This window comes from Chlamydotis macqueenii, chromosome 2 (genome assembly GCF_036417535.1).
Source record: "Chlamydotis macqueenii isolate bChlMac1 chromosome 2, bChlMac1.mat, whole genome shotgun sequence".
Lineage (NCBI taxonomy): Eukaryota > Metazoa > Chordata > Aves > Otidiformes > Otididae > Chlamydotis > Chlamydotis macqueenii.
In genome coordinates this window covers 86,167,432-86,188,985 of record NC_141557.1, presented here as the reverse complement: position 1 = coordinate 86,188,985, position 21,554 = coordinate 86,167,432, and the positions used below count along the sequence as shown (strand labels likewise).

At 41.0% G+C, this 21,554-nt stretch overlaps 1 protein-coding gene across 9 annotated transcripts in view; it reads right to left on the bottom strand.

Moving 5' to 3' along the window:
- The window catches only part of CTNND2 (catenin delta 2), a 676,745-nt gene that overhangs the window by 235,967 nt on the left and 419,224 nt on the right, over positions 1-21,554 (bottom strand). For all 9 annotated transcript variants that reach the window (XM_086740367.1, XM_086740369.1, XM_086740370.1 and 6 more), the window contains one exon: positions 15,230-15,482. In XM_086740367.1, coding sequence (XP_086596493.1) covers positions 15,230-15,482 — 253 coding nt within the window. The remainder of the gene's footprint in view (positions 1-15,229; positions 15,483-21,554) is intronic.

Below are 21,554 nucleotides of genomic sequence, written 5' to 3'. Positions count from 1 at the left end.
GACACGCTTAACAGAGTAACAGTGAAATGTGACTACATTAAAAGCAGTCTGGGAATACCAATAATTACTTGTTGTGAAGAATAAAAGCTTTTAACTGATTCAGAGAAGTAAATCTATTGATGTAATTAAACAATTTAACTGCTGTTGTTTTTAACCCTGCCTTCCTTTCTACTTCCTCTTGTTCTTCATCAGTCCACTTTCCTGCATTTCATTTCAAAGTGAACACGAGCTGGTTGGAACAAAGATGTGCAATTTTATGTAATAGTAGCATGTACAGCAAAATGAAACCACTGGACCATTTAAATACTAGCAAGATGTGCAGAAACAGCAGCACAAATCCATGTTTTTACCTGTGTGTTACATACTAAAAAGCCATGAAGCCCAGTAATTCAAAGCACTTTTCATACCCTCCATTCCAAGCCGCATCTTCTCACAGGAGCTGCATCATCATCACTATCATGTGCATATATTGACAGAAATACAGAAACCTTCACACCAGTCTCCTTTTCAATAAGATTCTAAGACAATTCAGTATTACAAAGCCTACATTTTACATGGGTTTGGTGAGAATGAGGAAGTAAATGTTCTTCCCCAAAACGTTCTGAGGCAAAAGAAATTAAGCCAGAGATTGTATTTTTTACAATACGATAATACTCAGCTTGAAAGCAGCCATCTCTCTTCCCTGTGAGCTTTCTAAGCACCCAATAAGTCTTTTAATTCCCAGAAAAACACCTACATTTACTCTGTTTAGTTTCCTTTTATTTTTCTTCTGGCTTGTATTTAAAAAGAGGTGGGTTTTTTTTGAAGTTACTAATCAGAACCAAATGCCAGCATAAGAAAACTACAACTCACTCTACTAAAAGTTTATTTGCTTTTCTTTTTTACCACAGAGAAAAAAGTTCAAACTTCGGTCTCACTAGAAAAATCTAAAATGTGTTTCTCTATAGGTTTAATTAAAATTTTAAAGCTGGATCCATGACATCCAGATTGAAACAAAATCCTTACTCTACAGAGATGCTGGCAGTAGAAAATACATCTCGTTATATTGACATCTTAACATTTAAGTGATAAGTTATTTTAATAGACAGTTATTATCCAAGAAAAGTTATTTTCTTGTTTGAATCAAGGAGTTTTCTGTCTCAAAGTAGAAAAAAACACCCCTGAACTGCTTTTAGCTGTTGTGAACAGGCTCTACAGGGAAACTACAAGCACATTTTATAGGAAACATGCTGAGAGTTTTCTCTGTATATTTCTCATTGCACATATTTTGTGAGCTTGACAGCAGTGCCTTTTAAACATTTTTCCCTACATTGGCAGCTTCACAAAGTGGAGAAAAATAAATTGGTAAAGCCATAGTCTCTGCCTGTACTGAGTACAAATGCTGAACCTCAAAGTACCATCACTGAATTTCTGAAATTCACTAGTTTTCATCTTAATCTAATAAAATGTCATACAAAAGTTTTATCTTCTCAGTTTTCTTAGGAAAACTAACAGGGCTCCAAGAAAACAAAATTTGCCTGTTAACCATTGTTGATCAAGACTCACTGTCGTATTTCCATTTATGAGTTTCTCTGCATTGTTGCACTTACTCCATTCAAAGTTACGTTACAAAGTAAATGGAAAAAGACTCCAAGATTTAGCGTATATTGCCTACATTCAGCAAAACTGGGAGTGTCATGAGCTTAGCTTTCCCAAGAAGCCTGCAATACCAAGGAAGTAAACCAATACCACGTGCAGAGAATTCCATTTTCCAAAAGACATTTAAAATGTTAGAGAAATGAGCTCATAAATAGTTTATTTTAAAATGTTTCTGAAAATGATTTCGTGCATTTCATTACCCTTCCGGCTACGCTGGAATTGCCAACACAAACATGAAAGGCTACCTTCATTATTCTGCAGGTCTCAGCTGTCACCTATCAGCTGTATCATTCCTCCATCATCCATTCTATTCTTAATTGTATAGAGGAAATAGAAATAATGCTCTGAAATAAATTTTAGAGGGACTGATGCACAGACTGTTTTCTTGATTTCCACCCCCCCACCCCCCATAAAAGCTCTTGTGAAGGAAAACAGCTCCATCAGTTCTTCCCTTCACCCTAGCAAAACACTTCCATTTTTTTTCCTTTTAGCAATGGAATGTAGAATTTTCCTCATCACAGAATCTTGAAAAACGGTTGAGTAGCAGGTGATTCCTATCCCATTCTTACTGTTAATTTTAAAAAACCAAACAAACAAAAATAACCCCCCAAAACCACAACACAAACACTTAACTGAAACAGAGAGAGAGACTAAGACATGTTTAACATAACTAAAAAAGCAAAAAAAAATCTAGCCCAAATTCTGATTTTATTTTAAAATAACAAAAGGAAAGAAGACACAAGTTCAGTATCAGACAGCTTTATGCCACTGAATATGTAACAGAACAAGAATAAGGCTCCTGCATTTATATTTCAAGTTATTCTGAGAAGTTGTTTGCTTTATTATTATGAGGCAAATCTGGCCTAGTAATAAACCTGCTGGGGATTAGGAACTATTAAGCTCAATTTCACTGTACCCGTGTGTTCAACCAATACGATTACAGGCATACAGGGGGTGATAAACACATTCCTCAGTGAAAATATTTCCACCAAGCTGACTTGAAAACTGAATCAGTGAGAACCGGTAACTGGAAAGAAAAAGGTGGAGAGATATTCAGCGTGCACTTTGAGACATCGGCTCTTGAATTTCTCTGTGGAAGTCACGCACACATATTTGTCGACGAGGGAATTTCATTTAGGAAGTTCCCCCTGTGAAAAGGCAGCCCCCTTCTGCCTATACAGCATAATCAAACTGCTCTAAAATCTCTCTTATCACATCCAAGACTGAATTCTCATTTTTACTGAAATAACGTATATAGTCTCACATACTTTAGAAGAAAGCTTTTGTGCAGACTTCTCTGTTGTTTGTTTTTTTAACAGAGGAGATTCTGGGGTGTAAATCGTGCAGAAGCAGAAAGATAACAGATGGCTGCTGGAGTCGTGCCACAGAAAATGCAGCGGCTGATGGGATCTGTTATCCCTTAGCGGCTGCAGATAAAACCTTTACAGTTTAGGATAAAATTTCATTTAAAAAAAAAAATCTAATTGCTGAGAAATGAAAAAAAAACATCCACTAGAGAAGACTATGCAAAGAAGATTTCATCTCACAGAGAAGATTTTATGTATTTAAGATAATTTTTACACACATAAGAGGAAAAGCTTTGCCTAAACAAAGGTTCTGCAATTTGGCTATCCATGGCAAACTCCATTCACAGCTAGGGTGGTAAAGTCACAGGAGAAATCTAATCCTCTTCTCTCACTGTTTCCTGAAAAAGTGATCTAACGTCAAAACTTTTAAAGAGCCCTCAGTGCGCCAATTTGTGTGCAGCCAGAGCTTTACAAGACATTTGGCAACTACTCTGATGCAGTAAACTGTCAAGCCTTCCCTATTAAAAGCTATTGGAAGAAATGACAGAACTATACAGAAAACTCAAGAAGGAATCACAGAACTATATACAAAAACTCAAAAAGGCACAAAAAGGGTAACCCCTTACAAAAGCCAACATCTTGCAAGGAGGAAAAAAAAAAAAAAGCCACTCATTTTAAGGTCATTCAAGACCATAAATTTAGGTAGGGCAAAACAAACACTTATGTAATTATAGGATCACGTCACCGAACAACAGAGGCCGCTTCTATCTGTGAATCACTGGACGTGAATTACAACTGGCTAAAACAGTTCAAACATTTTATGTCTTCAATTGAAGCAAACTTTATTCACAGCAAAATATCAGTTGCAAATAGACCCAGACACCCTGACTTTCTGCAAGCAGACCACTAACTGCACACTTGTGTGTCATATCGTGAGATGCGCAGCTCAGAGTGCTGAACCAGAAAGGGAACAGCAGCAATGTAACTCAGCCAACAATAAAGTACCAACTCCACAGAAACAGAAGAAACTGTAGGTTGCTCCAGGCTTACCATCTACCCAGAGTCCCAGCAGGCATCTCCTGGGCTCCAGCTGCTGCTTCTGGTGAGGCTGTCCCCCCATCTCCAACCATGTCCAGCGATCCTCGGCTGCCCACGTGGCATCGCTCTGCCCTGAGTTCAAGGGGCATGGGATCAGCAGGTGGCAGTCCCCACCCAGGCAGTTCCATGAGCAGGAAACCTCCAAGGAGGGTGCCAACAGGCTGTCCACATGCCACCTTGTGGTGGAGGAAAAGCAGTGTGGTCATTTTCCACCTGCATCGGTGCCTTGGTAGTGGGAAAATCCCAGGTCAAGAACATTATATCTAACATCTTACATGCTATGTCAGTCCTTCAGCCAGAGGAATCCACCCCTGGAACACCTTCCTGCTTCTTTTTTTGAAACATGTTAAGAAATAAAATACAAAATATTTTTTTTTCACCCCATTGTTCTGATCCAGGTGATTTAAGGTCAGTTCTTTGCCAGAAATTGTTTGATATGTGAAGGTCACATGATATTCTGCACTTGTACCATCTATAAACCAAGAATAGGAGAACCCTTATGGCAAAACTGTTGCGGAAATAACCTTGCTGATTTTTGGAGGTATACGGAAGTCCCAGGCAGAAACCAGACTGATGTTTCCATAAGGAGATAGCCAGGACTATGGAACTGCAAACGCTGTGTTAGTTTGCAGTGGTTTGAGAGAAGTTATCGAGCCTGAATATTTTAAGGACAATGAAATGAGCTAAAAAGCAGCTATAAAAATTTCAGTTTCTGAATCTTTCCAGGACTCACAGGGAGTCAAGAACAGTGATCCCTTTCCATATTAGTAAGAAGAGGTAGAACAAGTGAGGCTGGCCGATCAGCACAGCTTCTGAAAGAGGGTAACACAGAAACATGACAAAACCCTGAGTACCTTGAAGGTAAGCAAGTTGCATTTACTGCGTTACATCTGTGTTGTCAGAATTCATTCCTCCCACTTCCACCACCGCACAAAAATGTGCAATCACTTTTCCTTAGCCTCATCAGCTATCAAGGCCAAACATTCAAACTAAGTTTTTATACTCAAGATGCTCAAATTCAGGTAGGTGGAAGGAAAAATATAGCATCAAGCAGCATAAAAACAAAAATCAGCCCTCCTGTTTGAAACGTAGCATGTGAACTAAAATATATCACGTCCTGGTATGGAACAAAAGGATTATCAAGCTAACTTCAAATGATTTTTAAAGAGTAAAAAACTAAATTAAAATACTTTTTCTTCTGTCAACTTGCTTAGCTTTTGCTCATTTCCTGAAGTAAATTATTTGTTTTACCTTGGGACAGAGTTTGCACAGCTCCTCCTCTCCCGACATGTGCCTTCCTCCTCTGTATTTTTTTACCTTTGGCATATTCAGGAAACCTAGAGATCCCACTCTGTCCTCCTTTGAGGACAGAGCCAAGAAAATTTTACCATTTCTTTCCAGGTCTTCAGCTATCCAGATCCCTCCACTTCATTGCACTGTACGGATAAACATGACCCACAAATTATTATTATTATATTACTGTTGCTGCAGTGGCTTAAAACAAACAAAACCAAGTAAGAAGAACAAATATTTCACAGTAAGTCTAGACAACAGGAGTTTCCCTGGCAACAATGGCTGTAGGATTTCTATGAGATCAGTGGAGGCTTCTGCTTCCTAGGAAACTACTGGGTTAATGCTAACAACTGTGATACATCTCTGAACCTCACTTGCTTGTTGAGCTCCTGGAGTGGGGCAGTGGAACGAGGTGAGAAAGAAAGATCTAAGTGAAGGTGGTGGAGACCACCAGGGGAACAGCAATGGACCGGAGGAAGAAAGGCTAGGGGCTGGATCAGGCAGTGATCCTGAGTGAGCTGGCAGAGATCACTCTATTCCCATCTAACATGCTTAATCTATACAGAGCTAGGGTTCTTAAAATCAGGCCCTTTATTTATAAAAGCTATAAAGTTCTGTTAGAAACTAATGAAAGTTGTTGATCATTCTTTCCCTTCATCATTTTTAGCTCAACTCTACACTGGAAACTGTTGGTGTTACTCTCTTGCGGAAATCTCCTGCACTCTCAATGACACATTTTGTACTACGGCTACAAAATTAGCTGGCTTTTGTTTCCTGCTTATAAAATAGTTGTGCAACATCACACTGCGGTCCAGCTTCGGAAAGTAACAACATCTGCATAGTAATGTATGTCTCAGTGTTGAGGATTTTAAGTTGCTTAGAAAAATTAGAAAATTTGATACTGTGTGTCCTGATTTCAGCAAGCTGCTTCAAAATTTTCGCCATTCATCTTCTTGACCTAACGCATTTCCCTTCCCTCCCTCCCACCATGTTTCCCATGGAAGTAAGAGCAAGACTGTCCTTTGAACTTCAAAGCGTCTTACAAATTTAGCTTACTCTCAACATCCCTGTAAACAGTAAGGTCATTATTATCCATTTGGCTGACGAGATGTCCAAGAGCTACTACTGAGAGGCTTCTTCTGTACTTTATCTTGCCAGGAGATCGTAACAGCTTACATGAGCCCAGTAAAGCCTGAAAGTATGGTTCTTCCCCACGTTTTTAACGTCTGGTTGGAAAATACACTTACAACATTTTCTGGCTCTTACAGTCTGTCATCACAGAAAGGCATCACGCAGCTTTTGCATCTGTCAAAGTTTGCAAATGAGCCACAGGATACTGAGCAAAATGTGTGGCAAACAAAGGCAGAAATTGCATCGAGATATATATTCACCGTTAGAAGTTCAGCTACGCCATTCAAGAACCAGAAATGAGCTATGGACAGTACGAGGATGAGGTACACTGTCCACCTGCCTCTTCCTGGATGAATGAAGCCATTAAAACTCACAACAGATTTAGAAAGAAACAGTGGAAAGAGCTTTGTTGCGATTCTTCAAGTGACAGTCCAGCATTACTGGGGGGGAAGGTGGGACTAAGCAATTAAATTGTCCAAAAAGGAGACTTCGGTCTTGTCTCCCTCACAATTATTAGATATGCAGTTATCGACACTATGTGGAGCTCCTGCCCCTGTACTCCTGAATGCTCTGTATCATTGACAAGTACGTAAGTGGTCTTTCACTTCTCTCCCTCCAGCATAAAGGAAAGGATTTACCTTCTGGTGGAGGGAGAGGATTCAGGCCTCCTCAAAGACCTGATGGGCAAAGTGCCATGGGAGGTGGCCTTGGAGGGAAGAGGGGCCCAGGAAAGTTGGTCCACATTCAAGGAGCACCTCCACCAAGCTCAGCAGAGGTGCATCCCGATGAAGAACAAGTCGGGCAAAAAGGCCAGGAGGCCTGCATGGATGAGCAAGGGGCTCCTGGACCAACTGAAAGTGAAGAGGAAAGCCTATAGAGGGTGGAAGCAGAGACAGGTAGCCTGGGAGGACTACAACGAGGCTGTGCAAGTGGCCAGGGATCGGGTGAGGAAGGCTAAAGCCCTGACGGAATTGAATCTGGCCAGGGATATAAAAAGCAACAAGAAAAGCTTCTATAGGTACGTAGGGGACAAAACAAAGTCCAAGGAGAATATAGGCCCCCTCCAGAAGGAAACCGGTGTCCTGGTTAGCCGGGACATGGAGAAGGCTGAGGTAGTCAATGACTTTTTTGCCTCAGTCTTCACCGAAAAGGGCTCTTGTCTCGCCACCCAAGCTGTGGAAGGCACAAGCAGGGACTGCGAGGATGAAGAACCACCCACTGTACTCGAAGAGCAGGTTCAGGAACATCTGAGGAACTTGAAGGTGCACAAGTTCATGGGACCTGATGAGATCCATCTGCGGGTCCTGAGGGAACTGGCAGATGAAGTTGCCAAGCCACTGGCCATTGTATTTGAGAAGTCGTGGTGGTCTGGTGAAGTCCCCAATGACTGGAAGAGAGGGAACATAACCCCCATTTTTAAAAAGGGGAACAAGGAAGACCCGGGCAACTACAGGCCAGTCAGCCTCACCTCTGTGCCTGGCAAGGTCATGGAGCAGATTCTCCTGGAAACCATGCTAAGGGACATGGAGAGCAAGGAGGTGGTTGGTGACAGCCAACATGGCTTCACCAAGGGCAGATCGTGCTTGACCAATTTGGTGGCCTTCTATGACCTTCAAGGAAGGAAGGGACCTTCAAAGGTCATCTAGTCCAACCCCCCTGCAAGGAGCAGGGACATCCCCGACTAGATCAGGTTGCTCAGAGCCTCATCCAGCCTGGCCTTGAATGTTTCCAGGGATGGGGCATCCACCACCTCTCTGGGCAACCTGTTCCAGTGTGCTACCACCCTCATTGTAAAAAAAAAAAAATTTCTTCCTTATGTCCAGTCTGAATCTACCTCTGTCTACTTTAAAACCATTATCCCTTGTCCTATCATAACAGGTCCTGCTAAAGAGTCTCTCCCCATCTTTCCTATAAGCCCCCTTGAGGTACTGGAAGACCACTATAAGGTCTCCCCAGAGCCTCCTCTTCTCCAGGCTGAACAGCCCCAACTCTCTCAGCCTGTCCTCACAGGAGAGGTGCTCCAACCCTCTCATCATCTTCCTGGCCCTTCTCTGGACACTCTCCAACTGTTCCATGTCCTTCTTATGATGGGGGTAAGCTGGACCCCACTCCAGGTGGGGTCTCGTCAGGGCAGGGTAGAGGGGGAGAATCACGAGCCTCGACCTGCTGGCCGCGCTTCTTTTGATGCAGCCCAGGATGCGGTCGGCTTTCAGGGCTGCAAGCGTGCACTGTCGGCTCATGTTGAGCTTCTCATCCACTAGCACACCCAAGTCCTTCTCCTCAAGGCTGCTGTCAATCCATTCTGTCAATCCCGTAGGAGGAACTACAATTTGCTCTAGACTTGCTATTCTTGAATTTGGTGTATTCTTGAATTTGGTGTATATTTGGTGCTGTCTAGATTCTGCAATTTTATTTTCTTTTAGGGTCAGTTTTTTTTCATAAGCAGAGGAGTACACATTCAAGCCTGAGAGATTGTACATTTTTTAAGTAGGTAAAATAAAGGAGGTTTTTCCTTGATGAATGAAAGACATACCTAAACACAGAGCTACAAAATGATCACTCTCAAACACCACTGCTTGGTTCTACCAATACAAGGGGTCTGGCCCATATAATTAGATGCAAAACTATTCTTAACAGGATGTTAGTAGGACATAGGAAGCTGAACCGTTTACTTCTGGAGGGAAGCCCACGTTGTCAAACATTTACATGTTCAGATCCACTAGAACTATGTTTCCCATGGCTTCCCCACCATCACCACCACCTTTGGAGAATCACCTCACCCTTTACTTTACCCTTATTTTCACATAACAGTAAGAGAGACCTCTGAAAACTACTTTGTGAAAAGAAGAGCTGCCTATCACATACTGTGTCATATAAAAGCAGGGAGGTACATCTGCAAGCCCTGTTCTGTTTCATCCAGACCAGGAATATAAGCTTCAGTCTTCCACCTCTTAGGTTAGAGAGTTATGCTAGAGATCCACCAACTCTGGAATCTGAAAACCCAAGCCCACATCTCAGGACTGACTTCAGCAGTGCTGCACAGTGTTGCTACCAGCTGGCCCGTAGTCACAGCAAGGCCTTCCAGCCCACGAGAAGTTTCTTTCTAAAGGTGGCAACTCTTCCCAAAGGAGCTACCAGACACACTCCCACCAAGACCTCCAACCTCCCACACATGCAGGTTTACGCTGTTATTTTCTTACCTCATTTCACTGTTCGAGTGCCTGGCTGCTCTTCAGATTTACAGTAGACTATGTCGTAGTTCAGCCCCCATCGGGACCAGACTACGCAGTCTCTCTCTGACTCCCCCCACCCTCTGAGAGAATAGGGGTAGATAATATAAGAAAAACGGCTCGAGGTTTGAGATAAGGACAGGGAGAAATCCTTAAAGTTACTGTTTTGGGCAAAACAGACTCGACTTGGGGAAAACTATTCATTTATTTCTAAAACTAGAAGGAGAATGAGACAGGGAACAAGATAACCCCCCCCACCCCTCCTTCTTCCTGGGCTTAACATTATCTCTACCACCTTTCCCCCCTCCCCCCCGAGCGGCACAGGGGTGAAGGGGGAATGGGGGTTGCGGTCAGTTCATCACATGTTGTTTTATGCCGCTGCTTCATGGTTGGGGGAAGAACTCCTCACATTCCTCCCCTGCTCTGTTGCGGTGTCCCACCCGTACGCCACAGTCCTTCGTGAAACTGCTCTGGCGTGGGTCATCTCTTCCATGGGGTGCAGTCTCTCCAGAACAGCTGCACCAGCGAGCCCTCCACGGGTCACAGCCTCCATCAGGCCTCCACCTGCTCTGGCGTGGGGTCCTCCACAGGCTGCAGGTGGATCTCTGCTCCTCCATGGACCTCCATGGGCTGCAGGGGGACAACCTGCTCCACCATGGTCGTCACCACAGGCTGCAGGGGAATCTTGGCCAGGAGCCGCATTACTCCTCCCCCTCCTTCACTGACCTTGGCGTCTGCAGCCATTCCTCTCACAGGAAAAGTTCTTCACAACAGGCTGGCAGATGCCTCTCAGAATCTCTTCACATCATCCATTTCATCTCCTCTCCACTTCTTGCAGCTGGGCCGGGGTGAGTCAGGCCCAGTCGGCCACCTGGCGAGAGGCCAGAGGGTGAGGCCTGCAAGGCTCATGAGGCCTGCACCTCCCCCTCTGCGCCTCTGCCCCTGCTCAGCTTCTTCACATCTTCTCTTCTCTCTCTTTTTTTTTTTTTTCCTGTTTTCCCCTTCTTAAATACGTTATTGCAGAGGCGTTATCAGGGGACATTCTGCTACCAATCTGCTCGGCCTTGGCCAGCAGCAGGTCCGTCCTAGGCCCGGCCGAGTCCACTGAACAAAGGGGAGCGACTTCTAGCAGTTTCCTACAGAAGCTGCCACCTTAACCCCCCCCGCCCCAAACAAAACCAGAACAGACTAACACTATTAACACCCAGACAATCCTTGGAACAAAGTGAGATTAAATATACGCTGAAGACTCCTGCAGAAATATTTATCTTTTAACAGGCCATGTTCAAACTCTGTGTGCTAATTGCATAAGCAGTTTTACTGGAGCACAGAAATTTAACTAGAGTTTATTTTACCTCTGTCATTTTTCCTATAGAGAAAGCAAGCTCTCTAGCTTGTATTTTGCAAACTGAGCATATTTTTGAAAAAATATTTTAAAAAAAGATTAGTTTTGGAACTTACAGTTCACATAAAATGTTGTGATCTAATTTATTTCCTTTCATAAGTGGAAAAAAAGCCAATTTAAAAGTTTAGAAGACAGACAGTACCATCATCTTCTGCTTAGGAGGAAATTAAGGCTAAGAGAGGTAACGAAATGGGAAGTTGACTCTGAAAGCATAGAATAGAGCAGAAACGTCTCAGGGTATTACAGTTAAATCATGCAATACCTGGAAAACTCTGTCTCTGTTCTGACCTATACCCAGACAGTTCCAAAGGTGAGAACAACTATGAGATACCTGGTTTTAAAAATTTTGTTTTCTTGTAAAGTTGCAACATGATTGTACTGCTAGTGGTTTTGTTGGTTTTTTTTGTGTGTGTGTGTTTTTTTTTTTTTGTGGAGGTTTTTGTTGTTTGGGGGTTTTTTTTGTTTTTTTGTTTTTTTTTTTTAACAAGAGCCCAGTCATTACTGTGGTCTACTCTATAATGAAGAATGAATCCTTTATAGCTTCTTCTACCAAATTACCCCATTTCTTCCAAATAAATAGTTTTAAAGGTTCTGAAACACATATCTTGGGAAAGGGGATGCCATAAAGGAAAACTGTAAGTGTAGATCAATATAATTTAATGCAATATGAAAATGGGCATTTGAACTCTGAAATTCATTTTAGTAGCCTTAATGGAGGGTTTTCCACATAATTATTTTCCTCCTCCCTCTGCCACTTTTTCATATGAGACATTATGGCACGAAAGTCTATATCACAGCCCTAGTATGTATTTCTCTTCCTTTCTGACATAAGCATAAAAGAATCCTCTGAAGAATCAATCTGTAAATTATCTTTGATATTAAACTTTTCCATTTTCCATATGCAGACCTTCAGTTTTATTTCTGACAGGTGACATGGGGCTTATTTGCTTTTTAAATAACAAAGTCTCAGACTCTCTGCCAGTATAGAAGTACACAGTTTTTACTACCTGGCAGATGAGCTCATATCAGCTAGCACTCTACCTGCATAAATTAAAAATTTTCCCCTACCACAAACTTGATAATAAATACCTTGATACTATTTAAAAAATAGTTTTTGTCCTAAACTTTAAGTTAATGAACATTGAACTGCATTTTTTGACAGTTGGATGATGCAGAACAGATGTTGAGCTAAAATTTCATTTGCCAAATGTCATCTCAGAACACATATGTAAAACTGGAGTATTACTAATCCAAACTACATGGTAAAAACAATGGAAAAAATTGTCAACTACATCAGTGCCTGCCAACCATTTTTCTGGGACTTCAGATGGAAATTCTGCCTGAACTGAAGATTACAGAAAATAATGTTCAGTTTTAGGAACTCTAATTGCTTATTAGGATGAGTATGTTCTCTTCTGGGTATCTATTTCTCATCTTGAGCTGATATATAGCAAATGTGAATCAAAAGTCTGCAATTAGTATGCTTTTGTCTTGCAGATCTTCCTCTGCCACTGAGCCTTTCTTTGGACCTCTACTTGGACAAGTAGGCTCAGTGTCTGAAAACGATGCCATTCACCTCCACAATTTATTTCAGTCAAAAAACCCCAACCATCACGCCAACCAAAGCAGTAATAGGTCTGTAAGGAAACTCAAAACTGATTAGTTGACAAAGTCCATCCATTGACCAACATGTTTATTTTTTTTTCTTGCTGGGTAAGGTATAAATGATAACGCTTTAAGGCATTCAACGCAACTTAGCACAGCCATTGAAAGTCTTTCTTGTATTTGCACCATGTTTTCCTAATTAAAGCCAGTACTTCTAATTATACCTCTCATGTACTACCCTAAATAATTTCTGTCCTTTGCTAATATTTTTTCAAGCATCTGGAAAGTCTTCTGTCCCCTCCTTTCCACAGTTGTCATTTATCCACATTTTCGTAATCTATCCATAGACATCAACATGTTAAAAGTCTCCTGATTGCTTCTGTTGCTTTTCTCCAAACTCCTTCCCATTTTTCCTCTTTCCAACAGCTGAAAGATCAGCAACTGCTGTAGGCCACAGAGAAGTTTCACAAGCCAGTGTGCCTAGGCAGAGTATAGCTTCTGGGGACTATGACATAACAATCAGGTGTGCTCCAGACATTGCTTTGTAAGAATTATTTGAATCAACAACTAAGAGCAGCAATACTCAGGAAGAGAGACGTGCACAGTCCACGGATCAAATAACTGAGATCAAGAGTAATGCAGATCTCCTTCACAAGTTATTTTGTGCAAAATCCCAATCTACCTAATAGTCATTAGTAATAATATTTACTGATCCCCTCTAAAGAGTTTATAAAGTTCAACTTATACCTGGAAGACTGCTTACTGTTACTTTACCTACAGAAATCAATACTTAGGAATTTAACAAATGGTATCACAAGGTGAGAAAGAATAAAAAAAGCAGAAAAAAGCAGGCAAATGAATAATTTGCAAGAGGAATTATTTTTTTTATAAGCAGATACCCTATGTATTAACTGTAACAGCTGCAAATGATAGCAGAGTAACTAAACAAAGATAACCTTTTCTTAAAAAGATACTATGCCTAGGACCAGTAGAGATACTGTAAATGTCTTTCCTGTCTATAGGGAATAGTGCCTTCAACATCACCATGCTTCTCCTAAGAACATTTCATACAGATTACAGCAATTTCTCCTCTGGTTTAGTGCAGTCCGAATGCAATTTCCTTTAAGTTTGAACAAGGGACAATTACAAAGCAAAGCTCTTTTTCCCCCACGAGCTTTTATGTTCTGGAATACAAATACATCAAAATATCAAGATTTCAGAAAAAGACTTTCCCTCTGGTTACCAATGTTTGTTCTGGGGCAAGAGGAAGAAGGGGAGGAATTCAATTTATATTTTTTCAAATTTCTGGAGGAAAAGCTAATGGGGGGACAAAAAAAAAAAAAAAGAGGTTGAAGACAGAAGTTTTATCAACAAGTAAAACTGTGCAATGGCAGAGGTAGTTGCAAGCAGTGATATTTCTGATGCCTCATAAAATTTAGTTGCTTTTGTGTTCCTGGTTGGAGAGACAGAGATATAACTACTATAACGTAAACAAGTAAAGAGATCAGGATGTGAATATTTGGTCTTTAAAGCAGAGAAATAAGTATCTTCAAATTGTTGCTTAAACACCTCCAGCATTTTTGTTGGGGGCAAATTTTTGGGCTTTCCTGTAATTAAATTACACATAGCAAAAATAAATAAATAAATCACACCATCTGCCACAGAAAAACCTTGTATAAATTACCATTTGCAACAAGTTTAAACTTAAGTTACAAAAGAGACCTGCTTTCTTTTCTATCAGAAAACTGAACAAAATCACCAAGTGCATTGAGGATTACAGTTAGCATTTCCACTGCTGTTATGGAAGTAAAATCATTTGCCAGAAAACTCTCTCTAATCCATCTGCCTGCCTGGGGTATGTATGGATATAAAGTTTCCTCCTTGCACCTTCCCTAGGTATATGAGGATGGTCATGCCTCACAGCAACATTAAAAGTTGTCCCATATATTTAAAAAGCATGCACAGCAACATTCATTTCTGCAAAGCTGTAACATACACATTCTGTTACCACGTACTGGCATTGGAAGCCAGCACAACACGCAGGGTGAAGCACAAGCCTGATTACATGTTGCTTCCACACTGCTGAGTCTCATTGCCCAACACCAGAATATCCTTTTCGGCACCTTTCATGAATATTAACTGCAGACAAACCAAGAACTCTAATAACTTCTCCCAAAGGAGTAACTTGAAATTCAATCCACAGTAGTTATAGAGTCAAAACAGTCACTTTACTCCTCCCACCTCCATAGAAAATTACTTTTCATAAGCTTTTGAAGGGTGGCAGTATGGAAAGCAGGTTAAACACACACATTCAAGACCACACCTATCATTTAATTTCATGGAAGAGCTCATGAGAGCCTTCCAAGGTAAAGCATTAGGATAAAGCTGTTATGCAAACAATCTTTCATGTACAATCATGGGGGGGGGGGCTTGATATTCAACAGTAGCAACACACAAAGCAAGCCACAATTCCAAACCTTGGCACGAGCACGAAAATAGTAGACAATGAAGGTTTCACCCACCTGGGATCTTTCTGAATGCTATCAATGGAAGGTGACCTAGCCAAGGTCCCTTCAGGTGGGATGGCTGGCCCAGATTTGCTGTATGGTGATTCAACAGAAGGACAATACTGCAGCTGTCGGTAGGGGTCTGCGTAATTGGAGGCTGGGCCGGCCGCATAGCTGGCCCTCTGGAAGGTCGCTGTTGCGTTCTGTGTGCCGTGTTGACTGCCTGTGCGCTGTAAGGGTACGGAGTCGACACCAGGGGAAGATGGGGCTACGACAGGAAAGTAGGGACAAAGTAAAAAATTGAGGACCTGTTCACAGAAATGGTTAACCAGGTCTAGGCAGAGGAAAAAAAAAAAACACAGACATATAAAACAGGGGTTCAAAAAGAATGAGAAAAAAAAAACAAAAACAAAAACAAACAACATTGTCATTTTCAAAACCATTGAAGCAAATAACTGTCAAACGAATTTCTAAATGACATGCCACTTCTGGACTAGAAGACCTTCACACCAGTTAAACAGACTGTAGCAGTGCTTTTCACTCGGGGTTTTAGCTGCACTAACCTGAAATGAAAAAAAGTGCAGAAGCAGCACAGGAATAGTCAAGCAAAGACTCACAACCACTACCAAGTGAGGTTTTTGCAGTCCTTACATGTGTGGAAGTTAGTCAGATCCACTAGCAGAAGGAGGGTCAAACCAGGCTCAAAGTCCAAATTGAGACGGATGGCTCTATGGCAGAAGAAATAGACAGCCATAGCCATCCCAAATTTGTAGTCCTGGCATCCATAAAGCAAGTAAAACCAGACATCTGCTACTGAGAGTTGCTGCATATGCTTCATTAACTCATCTTCCGCATATTTCACCTTAAGTAAGTCTTAGGGGATTGCTAGTGCTAACTCAGTCGCAAGAAGAGCTAAAGCACAAGGTGACCATGTAGATGTCTTAATGCACGCCAGCAATGACTGCGCTCACACACTACAGCTTAAGATTAATGTGTTACCAGTTTTGAGCAGCTTAACAAATAGATTTAAACTGACTTAACGCTTTTGCAACTCAAAAATCTTATTAGTCTCTCTTGTAGCCCATTATCTTTCTGTTACAGCACTGTGTACTGGAGATCCAGTCTGCTTTATGATTCTTATTAAACATGCAATATTTTTGAACCAACGTCCAGTTAATGGCAATTGGATTATCACTGTGAGGGCCAGAGGACCAATATCCACGTGATCTTTGGCCTGGAAAAAAAGTACAAATTAAATGCTGGCTCTGCTCAGAAGAAAATGCAAACTCTTTGAAGTAGCACGTGAACTCATGGTGGCTCCCATTTCCCCCTGTCCCCAGACAACAAAAATACTTTCACCAATAAGAGTGGGTCCAGGTCCAGGACTATTTTTAGCTGGGTCAAATTCATACGCTAGTCTGCAGACAAAACCACATATTCAAGAGACAGGTTTTCATAATAGATTTCCCAGTCATTTCTTAGAAACATGCACATTTACATTCTAAGAAAATAAATATTAAATATATTATAGTTCCATGAAAGGGACTTAAAGCATTTTCTCTCAAAGTGTCAACAAATGAAATGCAGTGAGCTTTAAATACAATTACAGTAGTTTCATCTGACCTAGTACTTGTCAAAGTTACAACACCTGAAAAACTTTAAATCTGTATCAAATCTTCGCCTTACTTTTAATTTTTCCTATGGTTGTGAAGTATATAATTTTACAATAGCAAGTATTATCTTACAACTTTGCTACATAGATAAGTGGGATCACCCATTTATCTATTGCCCCATCATTGGCAGTGTTCAAGGTCAGGCTGGAGGAGGCTTTGAGCAAAGTGAAAATCCAGCGAAAGATGTCCCTGCCCATGGCATGGGGTTTGGATTAGATAGTCTTTAAAGGTCCTTCCATCTCAAACCAGTTTATGATTCTATGATTACATTAATTTACATACAGAGCAACATTTTTTTCTTTAATTGCTAGTATAGACTTCCTTAAGAAATGAATAAAAAGACACATACAGACTTTTTAATAAAACCACATCAGCTCAAATGCAATAACAGTTTTAGTATACAGAAACATCCATGCACAAATCATGCTAAATTCAGTGTTAGGAATACGTAAGGAAAACATCACATTTTAACAGAAAATATACACCATTCAAAATCAAAATTTACTGCCTTGTAAGAACAAGAGTAAAAAAACAAGTTTAAGAAAATACTGGAAATATTTTCAAGTGAAAAAGCAAAATGTAATTGTATACTGACATAGCATACTCTTAAGTACTGTCACTCCGCAGAATATGTAGGACACATGATATGGGGAATTGAAAAAAATCCTACAGCACTAATGCTGCTGAAAACAAGAACTCCATTGTACTGTAGATTGCTTTGCAAAATATTCCACTGTATTTCCCTTCCTCTCCTTTGCAAAACAGTTCAATGGAAATCATGTTTGTTTTTAAATTCTTCAAAAACTTTTCTATTTTCTCCTTTGTCTTGTTATCAAAATAGGCATTTATATGAACTGAAACTACCTGTCACTCTAACACCTACATGCTTTTGGAATCACTCTGATGCATTTCTTAAGTTACGTGGCCAGTAGACCTGTTACATTCTTTTGAATTTTATCACAATGAACACAGAAGTGCCATAGTCAGAATATGAGAATGAGACAAATCTAAGATGTAGTTAAACATTCACAAGTAAGCTTGTTTGGCCATTGTTACCCAGACAAATTAAAAGAACAAAAAAACCCCCAAACAACTAACTTCAGAATAACTTCTACATCTAACTTGACTACAGGCACCTTCATTGACTGTAAAAGGGTTAAGCTTCAGCAGAAATTTTTACACAAATAATTTCATGTAAAACTGAAGCAAAGTCATCTCCTGCCAATTCGTTGCTCTTGCTTAAACAAATCTTTTTGGCAGCTAGACTTACTGACTGAAGTGTGGCTTTTTAGACTATGGCAAACTTTCTGTCTATTGACATCTCCCTTCTAGTTAGCTGTCAAAACAGTAAACCCGTAGTGATTATGTCTATTAAAATAAATACATTCAGAAGTCAATTTGCCTCACCTAGCAACAGTAAATCTTCAGTGAGCACAGGGGCACCCAGAAGGCACACACTTGGAGTGGAACAGAAAGCATTCATGTACCAGGTACACTTGCAGATGATCATGCAACCTTTTTACATGTTTTTAAACTGAATACACTTACCTCTCTCTTTCGCATTTGACTCTCCTCTCAAATCCACGTCAACTACACCTTGACTAGAATCAGCTCAGCATGGGTAAGATGTAACACTACTTTGACAAGGATCAGGGGTTTGCCTCAGCAAGGGAAGAGAAGGGTGGGAAGGAGTTGTAACAGAAGTGCTGTTTCTGGAGAAACGGGCTGCTTTCCCTTTTCCCAGCACAAGCTACTAGCCCAGCTTTCCTGGGATCCAGACTGACTGAAGCTGAATTATGGCCAAGTCACATTGTTGCTCTGGGTCTACGGAGGACTCTGTTCTACCTCTGCATAAAGGCAAAATCAAAAGTCATAACCAGACTGTGAAGAAGCCGGTGTAGTTTTGTGGACATCTTGATACCTTGTTGATTTAACAAGCTTGGAGGTAAAGCCGTCTGCAAAACTAGACCTGCTTCTGGTATTCAAAAGTCCCCAAACTGACAAGGAGATCAAGACTAAAATCAAAGAAACAAAAGGCCTCAAAATATTACTTATCCTGTATCTCACTTTACCTAAGTGACCACTCATGAAAGCATGCAGGCTGGGTGAAGAATGGATTGTGAGCAGCGCTACAGAGAAGGACTTGCGGGTGCTGGTGGATGAAAACCTCAACAGGAGCCAGCAATGTGTGCTTGCAGCCCAGAAAGCCAACAACACCCTGGGCTGCATCAAAAGAAGCATGGCCAGCAGGTCGAGGGAGGTGATTCTCCCCCTCTACTCTGCTCTCAAGAGACCCCACCTGGAGTACTGTGTCCAGCTCTGGAGCCACCAACATAAGGACACGGACCAGTTGGAGAGGGTACAGAGGAGGGCCATGAAGATGATCAGAGGGCTGGAGCACCTCTCCTATGACGACAGGCTGAGAGAGTTGGGGCTGTTCAGCCTGGAGAAGAGGAGGCTCCGGGGAGACCTTATAGAGGTCTTCCAGTACCTCAAGGGGGCCTACAGGAAAGATGGGGAGACTCTTCAGTAGGGCCTGTTGTGATAGGATGAGGGCTAATGGTTTTAAAATAGAAGGAGGTACATTCAGAGTAGATATAAGGAAAAAAATCTTTTTTTTGAATGAGGGTGGTGAAGGACTGGAATAGGTTGCCCAGAGAGGTGGTGGATGCCCCATCCCTGGAAACATTCAAGGCTGAGTTGGTCGGGGCTCTGAGCAACCTGATTGAGTTAGAGATGTCCCTGCTCCTTGCAGGGGCATTGAACTAGATGACTTTTGAAGGTCCCTTCCAACCCAAACTATTCTATGATTCTGTGATTGTTTTCAACATCAACCACTGTCCCCATTTTTTAAAAACTTAAATAGAAATTCAGTGGTTGTTGTCAGATAAATGTCTCTCAAGTTCTGCTCTGCTCCTTTTGCACTGGTTAGCTTACCTGTGGCTCCTTCCCAGGACCACTTCGCATGGTGGCCTTGCAGAGGCACAGGGAGAGCGCAACAGGCATCCAGCTGCCCCTTCCAAGTGCCCCACTCCACACACACAAGAGGGGCTTGTACGAACCACAACCTGCAATGCTGAGGCTGGCTCATTGACAGCAGGGTCACAGCACCAGCGCTCGCGGCAGTGAGTAGGTACTGAGTATAGCAAATAACATGCTCACTAGTAGGCCAGTAGATCTCTATACATTCATGAAATTTTAAATTTCAATGTAAGAGCTATGCTCCAAGAGGAGAATTTTAATTCTGGGTTGAGAAAAATGTTTCAATGAGAATTTCCAAAGTGAGCATTTCACACGGCAGATGAAGAACTACAGTCTCAGTGAAGAGATTTCAGTTTGTCACCTGAAGATTTAAGACCTTGTTTCAATTTGACATTTCATTAATACCTTAAAAATACCACATCATCTCAACCCTTCTCTATTCCAGCACTGAAATCTCATTCCCAGAAAACAGACCATCTAGGGTACCACATAGACACCTAATACGTTCTTACAAATCTTTGCTAAAGAGAAAGAAAAGCCCCTGCTAACTATAATGAAAACCCTTCAAAAATCTGATGTATGCCCTGATTATGGTTCTCTTGATCACAGGAATAGCATATAGAAAAGCCAGCCTTTACAATTTTCTACAGCTTTTGCATAGTATGAAGAAAGATACAGCAAATTTTATATTAATGTTGAAAATTTAAGTGTATCACTAAGTATACTGGGGCTCTTAATGAGATAGTCAACTTAGAAGTTCACGTTCAGATTTTGCAACTTCTTTTCAAATCTGTGACATCTCTAGAAACAACTAACAAAACCCAAAAAACAAGAACACGTTGATTTAGACAAGGATACTATTGCACTATATCTAAGTATCTTAGGGACACTAAATTCACATAAGATCTGCCAAAAAGTTCAGACTTTCTAGAAGTCAGAGGGCATTTTGCCCAGTTAACATATGTAGGAACAGACATTCAGAAAGGATAAATTAATTCATGAGACTTATCTTGTTACATCTTCTTGCTGAAAATTACTTGGCTGATGCTCCTACTTGATTTGTGGATATTGCCCTGTAAAATTTTCCTCTTAGTATTCTATATTAGACATTCGGTTCTTGTGTTCACCTTCTCCTTGTGCCTTTCACATAGATTTCACAATTCTTTACACTTTTTTTTTCCTTTCTTTTTTTTTTTCTTCACTGATTTGCACCTACAGCTGATTCTTATTCTCACGTGAATGTTGAAAATTGGATCCCAGTAAGATGTCCTTTCAGTGCATGGTATGCCCACCATCCCTCCATGAGTTCATAAATGATACAAATGCAGTGTATTCTGTTGGTAGCAAATATATAGGAAGATTTATAAAACAGATACTTTCCCCATCTAGTACACCGTAAAAATACCACAGTGCATTCTCTGTCAGTTAGGAAACAGCATTTGTCAAGTTTGGGGGATACAAATACTTTTTATCTCTAAAAGTTAAGTGAGTGTTTTAGAGCACGCACCAGCTTTTTTTTTTTTGCAATAGAAGTTTACAAAAGAGATTATAATCAAGCTAGGAGCAAATCAGTAATCCAAAGTAACAAGCACAAGCAGTCAAATTTAACATTGTTCAAGATGTATGATAATATCTATGTAACAAAAATAAATGTGCTTAGCAGTTACTTTTAGTAGCACTTTTCC